We start from the raw sequence: 13,050 nt of genomic DNA, 5'->3' as shown, positions 1-13,050 counted from the left end.
GCACAAAAAGAACTTAATGCAAAAGGATAAAAAGGAAACAAAACAAACATTCACCAAGAAAAAAAGAAACCCGAACATTAGAATCAAAAAGTTCACCAATCAAAACTTTCAGTAAAAGGAATTTGTGCGTCAGAATGAAGCTTAGACATCACAAGGGAATATGTTTGATCTGTTGTGGATTGTGAAGGAAGGTGGTACGAGGAAGATGATGAACTTGCCTCGGCTTCCTGTGAAGGAAGGTGGTATGAGGATCATGACAGGGTAAGCTTTTGCTGTTACTTACAGGGTTAAGTCAACTTTTGACCACTGAAAGATACTCAAAGTTTCACTTTGGTCACCCAAAGATAAAACGTTCTAGTATTGTCTGTTTTGGTACAAAAGGTCGTATGATTTTGTTCTTTTCAATAGGGTCAGCCTTATCCATTTTGGTGTCGAAAGCGGCAAAGTAAAATGATGCCCTGTTGGGAAAAAAGTCGCAAACTGAGACGATACTACTTGCGATCTCTAGTGAGGAAGAGGAAAGAGAGAAGGAAAGTTAGGGTTTTTTTTTTGTTGGAATTGTAGTCTAGTGTAGATTTTGGACTAGGTTATGGGTTGAATAATGAAAAAATTTGATGCCCAAAGCGTGGTTGCTTTATCCGAGGGCCGACCTTGTTTTTTGGACCGTCGCTATTGATTCTTAGACATATATAACTTATTGATTGTGTGAGAGAGGTTGAACCTTTACTTATATACCATTCAGTTAGGTTATGCCAATCAAATTACAAATATGAGATAAAGTCTTGGCAAATACATACGAACTAGGGTCCATGCCCACGCTTTGCGTGGCATGTAATTTTACTTTTTAATTATATTACAGTATAAATGTGTAAGGAAATTGAAAACCTGTCAAATATGTGTGGTTGTTTAGCCGTTTGATTATCTCATCTTGATTTTGAAAATGAAACTTGTAGTGCTCAATGGGAGCACCATCATACCCCAATAGCTCTTTGAAGGAAGAAATGGGCAAAAAATTGATGGATACGTCTCCCGGTACAAGCTTGTATGCATTATCACTACCAACGACCTTAAAATTTTTAATCACGTAGATATGTCCCTCTTTGATTTTATTGCGAAACATTTCGACCTAACGCTTACGAATTTTTCCATGGATTTGTGTTCCCTGCATAGCCGAAGTTGTAAATTAATGTATCAAAAAAATACAAACAACAATATGTTAGACAATACATCCAATAAGTGTTTTAGGTTTAATAAAATAAACAATAGCAATACATTGACTTCAAAAGATGTGGTATGAATTTAACAAAAAAATAGAGAAGTCTAACATGCGAGATACAAGCTACCCTTCAAGTCATCGGGGAGCAAGATACGCGAAGTGAAAAGATAGAGACCCATCACAGTAAGGAAAACCAGGAGCAGCCATTTAATAAACAATTTATGGGAAACTAATTCCATAAAGTGAAACAATACCTATTGGAACTTCTTGTTGACACAAGTGGAGCAAATGTGTTGGGTTATGTGATATGAAAAAAATACTAATTATATCAATGTTAATTACATAATATTAATTGAAAATATACCTACTACAAAATTAATTGATTTAAACCATATAAACAATAAGAAACATGCGAACCAAATAGTTAAGAAATAGAATAGTCTAACATCACCTCTGCATCCAAAAGAAGCATATCCACACTCAAGAAGTCATTGTTATTTCGGACATTCTTAGAATCTCATAGCCGGCTGATGCGGGCAATCACCTCCCAATTCATCCTTGAACCATCAATTTTTTTTCAGTGTATCAGCCATAATGATATGTTGTATAAGAAATAATAAGTTCAGGTGTTTTGAAAGTTGAAAAGGACACAAAGATTTGCTAATTTATATAGGTTAAACAATCATCACAATTAATAAATATTTTGTATTAAACATCATAAATTGAAACAAATGGAAATAATCAACCTTTGAGAATTTAACGGGAGACATTCTCTTGCATTTCTTCCTAGCTGCACTACTATTGAGAATTAACAGTTACAAATGAGGTTGGTCTATCAAACATGGAAGACATGAATTAAATAACCGAAAACATGGAAGGCATCAAATAAAACGTTTTTATGTTTTGATAAACGTTTATGAAAACATGGAAGACATGAGTGAGAATGTCAGAATGTGTATGGAATAAATGGCCCAATTAATGGATTTAATTATATGGTAACCGTTTAGCAATTAAGTGTGAAAGAAAAATAAAATCAACTTTAATGAAATGAGTGAGGTTGTGTATGGCATAATGACCCAATTAATGGATTACATTATATGGTAGCCGTTTAGCAATTAAGTGTAAAAGGAAAACAAAATCAACTTTAATGACACAAATTAATTGATAAATTGAAATAGGAAAGAAATTGTTAAATTGGAATTATTCTCTAATGGTTATGCATGATACTTTAACGACGTAAATCAATTGATAAATTGAAATAGGAAAGAAATCGTTAAATTGGAATCATTCTGTAATGGTTATGCATGATTTAATTTGTTCTAATTAAATTAATAATTAATACATGTTATTTGTGTGTTTGTGTATAACTTGAATAAATAAAAAGTAATATTTTCCATTAATCCACGTGGCAATCATAGAGTTTTCCTAAAAGCTGATGTGGCTACACCAAAATCATTATCTTATTTAATAATCATACCATGTATATGATATGATTTGTGGAAATAATTAGTATTGGGAAATAATAAAAAAATAAAAATTGTGGATTAGGACAACTAAGATAAACAAATATTTGCATGGCAAATATCGAATATTTGTACGAGTTGAATTTGAGGCTCTGCAAATCCCTAAAGTCTACAATTCATATCCAATAGTGAAGAAAAAGTCATACAAATTTTAAAAATGAAAAAATAAAAATGTGATGTGATACGGCACATCTCTGAAGCCATTAGATTTCAATTATAGACTATACAATTTGAAATTAATTGCGGAGCCCCCTAATTTGCACAAGTCACGAGCGGTCCGTCCAACGTCCATGAATTTCCCTTTTAAGTTGAAAGCTGGAGTTGGTGAATCCACCTAAAGCCTAAAGGGGCTGTATTTGAAATGTAAACGGGCCCAGTGATCTAGGCCCGATTCTTGACCTATCACCCATCACGCCTCAGGCCCACACAATAATAGCCTTTTTTTGCTAGGGAAACATGGGTTTCAGTTTCCGTGTTTCACTATTGATTTTAGGCCCACAATGGCCCGGCTGAACTGGGCCTGACTCATATTTAGAAAAAGAACCTCGCTTACACGCGCTTCGATGGAACGTGGGAGGTACTGCTTCTCTTCGACACTTGCAAAGCAAAGTAGGAAAGAAAACCAGTCAATCGTCTCTAATTTTACTTCCAGATTATAACTGTCTATCCATACCAAACCCTCAATGCCTCTACTTTTTACCGTATATTAAACCACCGTCGCTGCCTCTCCCGTTACCATCAGTCGAGTCAACCACCGGCGATCGCTCATGGGCGGCGAGCAAACACAGACTCAGACCCACGCTCATACTCATTTGCAAACTCTGCTCCAAACTCAATCGCATCCCCTGGTGCAGCCACCGACACAGCATCATCACTCATCAGGACTCAGCCGCCGCTCCCCAAACCCAAACCTACGCCGAATTCGCTAATGTTCCTCTCCAGACCGCCCCTCCTCCTTCCAAAATCCCCCTACGTCCTCGAAAAATTCGGAAACTCTCTCGGGAAACCGCCGCGGAGCCCAATTCCTCGGATAATTCCAACGTTGGTACAACCCCTAGTAACCGACATCGAGGGCCACCAAAGCCAAAACGAATACGCCACGAGCTATAGTTGTCCCAAGATTTGCTGCGAGGGCGAATTTTTTAAGAAGCAAACTGACTAGACTAGTAGGATTGAAAAGTCATGTCAGAATTGTGTGAAACTTGGTGGAGAAACTTGATTTAAATTTAAAATTTTGCATTTTGTGTGTTTTTCCTTTCATTTAGAGTCGTAGCCACCTAAGGGCTGATCATCATCTTTTGCTTTTTAAGAAATTAAACCAAACTCGAGAGTGTTTTCTCTCTGGTGGATTCCAGTGTTGATATTCTATGTTAAGCATTAGTTTAGCTTTAATTGTGGTTTCTGATTGTGTCGGTTTAGTTTTACATACGTGTTTCGATCAATGAGTATTTCACATACCACACGGATTGGGGTTAAAGTAGGGGATAATATTTAGGGTTGTAGCGTCGTTACTCATACATCTTGAGGTAAAACTCGAAACCCAAATTGTTATTATTATTATTATATATGGTTTAATTTCAGGCTTGGAGTAATGACAGAATTCTGCACTGTTATCATAAAGTCATGCTGAGAACAAAGGAGGCGAGATATTCTCTTGGATTGTTTGCGGCTATTAATGGGACGATACAAGTACCAGAAGAACTACAAGATGAAGAACATCCCTTAAAGTACAAGTCATTTGAACATTTTGACTAGTTTCAAAGAGTCCTTTCAGAAAAGAATATGACTCCCAAATGGTTCTTGAAAGAATATTATGGTGTTTGAAGCTTTTCAATTTGAAGATGCATCATCGAAAGGCCATTATAAATAAATAAGTTTCTCAAGTGTGACAAAAGATGTAATATTAATTGTGTGGGCATATGTATTAGTATTAGTCGTAGTAGAACAAAGTGAGTGTGTGTGTGATGAATTTTTTCAACTCTACTTTTCAAAAAGTGAAAAAGTGAGACGAGGTTACGTCACAGGACCTGCTTGGCCGCCACACGCACCTTGACAATTTTTAAGAAGCACGTAATCTCATTATAAATTACACTTCTTTCTTATAATCGAGTTGACAACAAAAACACTTTTGGTTAGTTATCTTAATTAAAACGTTTGCATTATACTTAATTTCAAGCAATATATTTGGCTGTAGGCCATATCAAGCAATACATCAATTATATATATATATATAAAAAAAAGTTTACATAATCGCATCCTCATAACCAATACCTCGACCTTTATACATCATACCACTTTTAATATCTGAGTGAAAAAAAATAATTTAGGAATCGTTTGGTTTATTTATTGTTTCCATGTTTTTTTGAAAATTTTCAAAAAACCTCTTTTTCATTTTTTTCGTTTTCAAGATATTTTTTAGTAATTTATCATTTTTATATATTCGTAGGATTGTCCAAAATTACCGATCATAATCAAGACGACCGAAAACTCAATCGATAAGTGGGTTATTCCCCAAAAAATTGTATATTTCTTTAAAGAATGGCGGAAAAAATTGTATTGATAACCGAAAACTAAAAAAATCAACAAATAACTGATCGATTAGTCGATTAAAAATTTATGTAAAAAAATTCGACTAGTAACAAATCTTCAAAGTTTCTCTTTTCTTCTCTCTCGCTCTCTGTTTCGTCTCTCACCCTTTCCTCTTTGTTTTGTCTAAAACTCATGGCAGACGACGACCTGGTAAATCTGTCTCGCCCACCCATTACCACATTACCTTTGATTTCTTGTCGAGAAGACTGGTTTATTTGGTTGCTTCTTTTGGACGACTTAGGTGTGAAGTTCCCTTGTGATGTCTGAGCTTCATTCTGACGCACAAATTCCTTTTACTGAAAGTTTTGATTGGTGAACTTTTTGATTCTAATGTTCGAGTTTCTTTTTTTCTTGGTGAATGTTTGTTTTGTTTCCTTTTTATCCTTTTGCATTAAGTTCTTTTTGTGCCCACTTTATGTAGGATTCCACCCTTGCTGCTTCATAGTGGAGTTCATAGATTGATTATGAGATGTTTCTTGGATGGTTGCTGTTTATTGCATGATTGTTATTTATGCCAGGTTAAAACAAAGGCTATATACCGATATCATGCTCTGTTTTTTGTTTTTTTGGTAGTTAGGGCGTGGTTGATTTTTTTTGAAAAAACATAAAAATTGGATGTATTTAGAGTAAACCAAATTTTAATGAGGTTTCTTAATTTTCGAGTGTGAATGGGAAAACGTAGAGCACAACCCCACTAATGATTTCATTAGAGCTTCAAAACGGTGCACATCAAAGATTCAAAGGAAGATACCACTTACCGGTCCAAATAACTTTGAAAGCCCCAAATCGATCTCGATCACAACCCTAACGAAGACCCGCGAAGCTTTATCCAGAAGGGCGAGAGATTCAACCAACGATGACGAAGTTCAAGCATCCAACCAGTTTATGAATGATAGCCGTCCATTTCTCTTGAGATGTTTTGGTTATAAATCTGGTTACAAAGATGATGAATTTGACATTAAGGGATTAGTCGCTGAGGGTTTGTTCTTGGCTGGAGCTATTGGATTATATCCCTTACCTAAGACCTTCCTTCAGGTATATGCATGTGTTAATTTCATGTTCCCTTCCCATTATCATCATACAGACGTAGAGCGTTTATTGTGCTTCAAAGGTCTTTAGATGATAGCCGTCCATTTCTCTTGAAATGTTTTGGTTATAAATGTGGTTTCTTCCCATCAGGAGGTAGAGGTGAACAAAATGGATTTCCTTCGGCGACTTAAAGAGATCATCAATCTACCGTGCGACGATGTCATGTCTTCGCCGCAGTGGTTTTCCCAGAAAGTGCTGCCTCACGAAACCCTGCGGCTCGATTCTTCCCATTTGGAGGTAGAGGTGAACAAAATGGAGATCACCAATCTACCGCCCGACGATGCCATGTCTTCGCCGCTGTGGTTTTCCCAGAACGTGCTGCCTCACGAAAACCTGCGGCTCGACTCTTCCGATATGGTGGTAGAGGTGGACAAAACAAATCTCCTTAGGCGACTTGAAGAGATCACCAATCTACCGCGCGATGATATCATGTCTTCCCTGCAGTGGTTTTCCCAGAACGTGCCGCCTCTCGAAAACCGCTGGTGGGTCACGTTGGTACTGAGACTGTTTGCCTCCCGCATGCCCTTTGAAGACAACCCCGGCCCCCTGATTTTATTCCAAAAAAACAGCCCTCAACATCAGTCTGTCAAGGAGGTGCTGGAATGGTTTTCCAAGAAGCTGCAGTTATGCAAAGAAGACAGCCCCGAACGTAGGGATGTCACGGCGGTACTGCGATGTTTTGTCCATCAATTGGGGTTATACAAGGATGATAATCCTAATTGCTGCCAGATAAGGGTGTCTAAGATGGGTAGAGCAGTGTTTGAGGCTATGACAAAGAACAAGCCCAGGGATGTTCTTGAGCGCGAATATCTTCATTATTGGTCGACCCATGTGATAGAATCTAAACGAAGTTTTCCTGTGATAGAATCGGATTCCACGGATTCTGATGTTCCTAGCTGGACCGTTCTTCTCCCTCATGTTAATGGCAGGGCATTACCTTATGATGGATTTCAGTGGAGTGATACAAATTTTTATCTACACAAATGTGATGTTGATTCATGTTCTGCCTTGAAGCATGTGTACTGGTCTCATGAACCCAATCTGACCATTTTGTACGAGGGAGCTCATTATCATAAACCTCTATTCGACTTACCGGATGAGATAGAGATTAGTGATCCTCTGGAGTCTATGAAGAGGTATTTTTGTCATTTTCCCGCAGAATATAAGTTTCACAAGAGCACTCTCATTCAATTATGGGTAGCTGAAGGGTTCATTAAGGAAGATCTAAATGGTAGAATGGAAGACACTGGCAGTGTGCATTTCGATTGTTTATTGAAGGAAAAGTTTATAGTGTGTGCACCAAGTGATTCTAGGTTCGGTAATACATACAAAGTCAATACGGCCAAGATTGGGGAGAGCTTACTGTTAAAAGATGACAAGCTGGAATGTATCTCTGAAGATATAAAGACCATGTCCCTCCTCTACAAGGACATAAATCACGTTTTTGAGTCTCTCAAAAAATGTAAGAGTTTGTCCACCCTACTTTTGTTTCCGCGTCCTGGCATTTGCATCAAGCCCCTTACTGATGCAATCCTCATGAGATCTTTAAACGTTTTAAAGTTAAGTGATTCCGGCATTTCTGAATTACCGGGCTCGATTGGGTGTCTGGAGTCGCTGCGTTATCTTGATGCCTCTAATACGACCATTGGGGGATTGCCTTCAACAATTTGTCAGCTTCAAGATTTGCAAACTCTGAAACTCAAAGATTGCGTAAACATTTATTATTTACCTCGAGACTTGAAGAAGTTGATTAGTCTTAGGCATCTTGATTTGGATGTTGCTCGCATGTTAAGACCTTTACCGGCAGGGGTGGGATGCTTAACCAACCTTCAGACATTGCCAGCGTTTGTTCTTGATCAATTTGGTGAGTGCAGAATCGGGGAACTCAAGCATTTGAATAACCTTAGTGGAGAATTTCGCATTCTGCGGCTTGAATATGTGGTGAATGCAGATGAGGCTAAGGAATCAGCATTGTGTGAAAAAAGATACCTTGACAAATTGGAGTTGCAATGGAGCTATTACCATAAAAATGTTGACAAAGAGGAGGAAATTCTTGAATGTCTTCAACCCCATTACAATCTTAAGGAGTTGAGGATATGCAGCTACCTTGGGTCGCATCTTCCTAGCTGGATTGGCAATCCATTATTCAAGGACCTTGTCAGTATTAATCTGGATGCGTGCACAAACTGCCAATTTCTCCCTTCTATTGGGGTTTTGCCTTCCCTCAAGGTTCTTTGCATCTGGAAAATGGATTGCGTGAAGCAAATTAGCGAATCTTTTTTCAAAAATAGCACATATCCGAGTGGTGTTTCATTTCCAAATCTAAAAATGCTGGCGCTTGCTGACATGCTTAGTTTGGAAAAGTGGACTGGAATGGAAATAGGTGATTTACCAAGCTTGTGTGAACTCAGAATTGATTCTTGTCCAGAACTCGTTACTCTTCCTTGTTTATCAAGCCTCAAATCACTCGAGAATTTGCAACTAATCGACTGTCCAAAGCTCTCACCCTTTGTAGGAGAATTACCAATGTCGATGAAGGAGCTTTATGTAGATGGTAGCCCTCTAATCGAACAACAGTGCAACTCGGAGAGTGGTAAGGACTGGCAGAAAGTAGTTCATGTGCCCTCTCTTTATATGGGTGGCCAATGGATCTCCACGGGTATGGGCGGTAAACACTAAAAGCTTCAAAATCTTCAAGGAAGTCCTCTACCAAGTGCTTCAGCTACCCAATCATCCAGCCAAGCTTCCCCCACCATCTAAGGTCCTAAACAACTGCAATTTGTTTGATAATCTGGTATATATTTTTTATTAATGTATGCTTTAATCAGTTGATGCCTTCTACTTTAACTTTGTTCAGAACCTGTCAAGTGTCAAATGTTAGACAATTGATTATCTGTTTGCTTGTTTCGGACTTGCAGGTATAGCTGCTGTCTGCTGGGGATATGTTCTGATGTAGAGATGTTCGTGCTTTCTTTGGTAATGTTCGGACTTCTGATGTTCAAGATTCAAATTGTCGTGGCAGATGGTTTATGATATTATTCCTGGTTGGGAATGATAAGTTTCTGGTGGTGATTCTGGTTTAATTTGGGTATGCGTTTCCCGGTAGTACTAGCCAGACTTTGTTGGGGCTTTGAATGGCAAACCTTTTGTTGTTTTTTATTTGGATGTGATGCTTGGTCCATATTTAATTTAGTATGGCACGCGCTGCAAACATATCCCCGCATCTTTTTTATTTATTTATTTATGGTTCTGCCTAGTTTGATTTGTGTTTCCCTACTGAGGACTTTTTGTTGTATTAGTGCTGCTTATTTTTGAACCATTATCATGATATATTTATCCTATCATATTATCCCATTTTGGTGTCAACAGATTTGCTCAAACATGGTATCAGTGCGTATTGCAAAGTCTCTTGAGTCTATGGTTTTTAATACTTGGTTGAGAAATTTCTTCTGGTGTAGCGATACAAGATCAAAACATGAGAATTTGATGAGAGCTGGAAAGGATTATTGCAAGATAGAAGGCTTAAATGTGATTGAGAGGCAAAATCGATTTCATCTGGTGGATTTAGATTTATAAACAGAAGCTGGTTAGTTTTTTTTTTTTTTTTTTTAAAAGTCACAGTATATTGAAACAAAGCAATGGGAAACAAGAGGGCATTTCAGGAGATGATCTACAAATAAATGCAATGGGAAACAAGAGGGCATTCCAGGAGATGACCTATAAATAAAGAATAAGGAAAAGGGATAGAACCCCAGTTCGCGGAACGGAGCAGAAAAGTAAGAACAAAAACTAAGATGTTCAATGCTAGCTAATATATATATACAAACCGGCTAAATAAAAACAAAGAGAGAGAAACAGAGATAAAACATAACAAAGTCATAGTGTGAGGGATTAGGGATCGATGGTGATAATGGCATATAATGTGAAGATACCGATATTGTGGACCCAGTAGAACCAAGGTGATTAGTTTGCCCGCCTGTGTTTGGATATCAGATGAAAACCCTGTAAATGATATTGTCTGCCACAAATCTATTGTTTTTGTTGCTTCCTTGTGTAATGTAATTATTTGACCTGGAAACTTCTTGGAGGAGATCTTCTTTTCATTCAAGTAAATGAAAGCATCCCAGAAGGGGCCTTGGTAGAGACAGTGGTGAGTAGAGTGGTGCAGTGTTCCATTTGGTAGAGACTTTATCTATCCTTTGAGATCCCTTTTGAGTTTTTGCTTCTTCATATGTCTATCGTTCCATGAGTTTTATATCAGCAGGGTTAGTAAGATGTCCCAGACTAAAACAATAGCCTCATGGACACCATAACCAAAGAGGTGACCACAAACACAGAAAGAAGAAACTCACACCCCCCAAACCAAAAGCTCACAAAACCAGAAGAAACAGAGCAGGAAGAAGAAACTCACACAGGGCAAGGCAAAAGGCCTAAAACCCAAGTAGGTTATTGTTGTAGTGCATTATAGTGTTTTGATGGCTTATGCTGTCTGTTGAACCTGGAATGATTCCTGAAAAATAGGAACTGTTTATGAGAAGGGGGAAAAGATGAAACCTTCTTTAGTTAATTGTTTGACTGTTCTTTGTTGTTGAATTCGCATCATATCATATATAAATGACATGCCTGCATAAACAGTTGGGGATTCTCTTCAAGTTGGTTACTAGCTAGACTGGAGCAAAAGTGTCTTTTTATATATTTATACTACGAAATTAAAGAATACTGTTGTAATGGGCAAAAGATTGCAGCCCAAATGAAGGATGTGAACTGTTTATGAGCAACTGAAACAGAGAAGCCTTCAGTAATTTTTGAATTTTCCTAGACGAAGCATAATGGAACATATAGGAGGTTGTGAATGTTGCAAGGAACTTTTCTAAGTTGCTTGACAAGCAATAATATTGATACCTACTCTGAAGCAGTTGAGCATGTATAAGTGGTCAAAGCCAAGGGACAAAATTGTGACGCTGATGAACTCTTGGGCTGGACCAAAACGAATAGTACTTACCTCTCGGTTGGTATTATCAAAGCTGTACCGATTGGACCGGTAAACATGTTGGTGCGTACAGCCCAAGGGACAAATTTGGATAATACAATTAGGGGTGTCCACTAGGTGCTTAAACCTGGCCCGACCAAGGCCTCATCGGGCTAGCCCAAAATGATTCTTACCGGACTGGGCCTTACCCGACTCATTAATCAATTGGGGTTGTGTCTGAGAACAAGAGTTTTGAGCTGCAGTTGTGTCAAGGGTTTCGTGAAGCTCTATGCCTCTCTAGATTGGACTCTGCATTGAAGTCAATAGGCTTCAAGGCTTGGGTACGGTAGAAGAAGAACCCATGTGAAGAGGAGGTTGGAGTTTTTTTTTCATTTTTTAGCTTCTCGACTCTTGGGTCTTGATTTCATTTTTGTCAGATGTTGGGCCTAAATAAGCCCTTCATTGCCTAATCGATTTTCCATCATGCCCTAATGGCTGTCTACACATGATCGTCAATGTCACGGTCATAGTCAATCTCCTCATATAGTGGAGACACGGTGGCATCATGCAGACCAGGCATTGATTTTACAGATGAGAATCAATCGTGGAATTTTGGACGGTTTAGCCATCACTTTAGGGTTCTAAAGTTTAGAAGTGTCTTCAAAATCATTGTCAAATTGAAATATTTCAAAATATTCTTCTACCTTTGATCATGATCATTTGTCTCATCAACGGATGCATTACCCAGTTTTGCTTCTGCGCACAATTCTCTAGCATTCTCCACCACAAAACTCCCTAGTCATCATTTCACCTATATCAGAAAGGCAGAGCCCAACAGCAGCAGCTCGCTTCAAGAAAATGGTGCAAAGGACAAGTACCCGAATGGATGATTCCCTTAAAGAAGGAAGCTCCCTTCTTAAAAGCTCTGCATCTTTGAAAGCATCAAGGTTTGATATGTACTCCAATTCGGATTCTGAAAATGGAACCGAGGCTTGTGGCCAGTGCTGCCATTCAAGATAAGGATCATCTAGCCACTCAGGCAGGCAGAGGCCATGATCTCTAGGAACAAGTTCATCAGCCCCAACACAATAATTCTCATGCTGGTCATGTTTTTTGACAAGCATGTTTCCAGCATGACAATCAAGATTCAGGAGTCTTGCATCAAAAATCCCAATCCGATGAACTGAAGCCGCTGAGAAGCCTGAAGGACCCAATTCCCCTGCATCAAAATCATGACCTATGAAGCTTTGAAGCGAGTCAATTCCACAAGAGCACGCACTCTGGGGACTACACGACCACCAATAATCTCAATTCTTGGAGTGGTGTCAAACTCTTCTTCCACCCTAGTGGCTAGGGAAAGGCATGGCGTGGAGAAGCTTCGGTGGACATTTGCAACTTTAAATGATTATTAATTTAAGCGAGTGTGCAAGATTAGTTTGGCTAAGTTTGAGAAGTTTGTTATCGAGTTGAGTGAAGGATTGGAGTTTGCATCTCTAAGAAGATCTAAAAGGCTTGAATCAGTGATGTTGATCAAACGCCATTGCCATTTTATAGAATCTGATACAACTGAAAATGACATTGACAATAGTGCATGCCAAGGCCAATTCTCCCCTGAGGATTTGCCTTCCAAAGGATATTAGTTCCCAGGAGTCTACATGTTTAAA

General features: G+C 38.4%; 2 protein-coding genes across 2 annotated transcripts; one reads left to right on the top strand and one right to left on the bottom strand.

Annotated features, from left to right (window-relative positions):
• Nucleotides 1-160: 160 nt before the first annotated feature.
• Nucleotides 161-9,783, top strand: LOC119995624. Its single transcript, XM_038842136.1, has 9 exons — nucleotides 161-242; nucleotides 286-362; nucleotides 3,392-3,784; nucleotides 4,321-4,466; nucleotides 5,468-5,569; nucleotides 5,750-5,846; nucleotides 5,992-6,363; nucleotides 6,508-9,211; nucleotides 9,336-9,783. Exons 1-8 carry the CDS (start codon nucleotides 161-163, stop codon nucleotides 9,094-9,096), a joined length of 3,858 nt encoding a protein of 1,285 aa, XP_038698064.1. The 3' UTR covers nucleotides 9,097-9,211; nucleotides 9,336-9,783.
• A 2,250-nt stretch (nucleotides 9,784-12,033) lies between these two features.
• LOC119995623 (phosphatidylinositol 4-kinase gamma 8-like) lies at nucleotides 12,034-12,927 on the bottom strand. Its single transcript, XM_038842135.1, has 2 exons — nucleotides 12,923-12,927; nucleotides 12,034-12,673 (listed from the first exon to the last, which is right to left on the bottom strand). The coding sequence occupies exons 1-2, from the start codon at nucleotides 12,925-12,927 to the stop codon at nucleotides 12,157-12,159; spliced, it is 522 nt and encodes a 173-aa protein (XP_038698063.1). The 3' UTR covers nucleotides 12,034-12,156.
• Nucleotides 12,928-13,050: the final 123 nt, after the last annotated feature.

Source organism: Tripterygium wilfordii, chromosome 3 (genome assembly GCF_013401445.1).
Source record: "Tripterygium wilfordii isolate XIE 37 chromosome 3, ASM1340144v1, whole genome shotgun sequence".
In the NCBI taxonomy this organism is placed as follows: domain Eukaryota; kingdom Viridiplantae; phylum Streptophyta; class Magnoliopsida; order Celastrales; family Celastraceae; genus Tripterygium; species Tripterygium wilfordii.
This window is presented reverse-complemented; position numbering and strand designations above follow the sequence as displayed.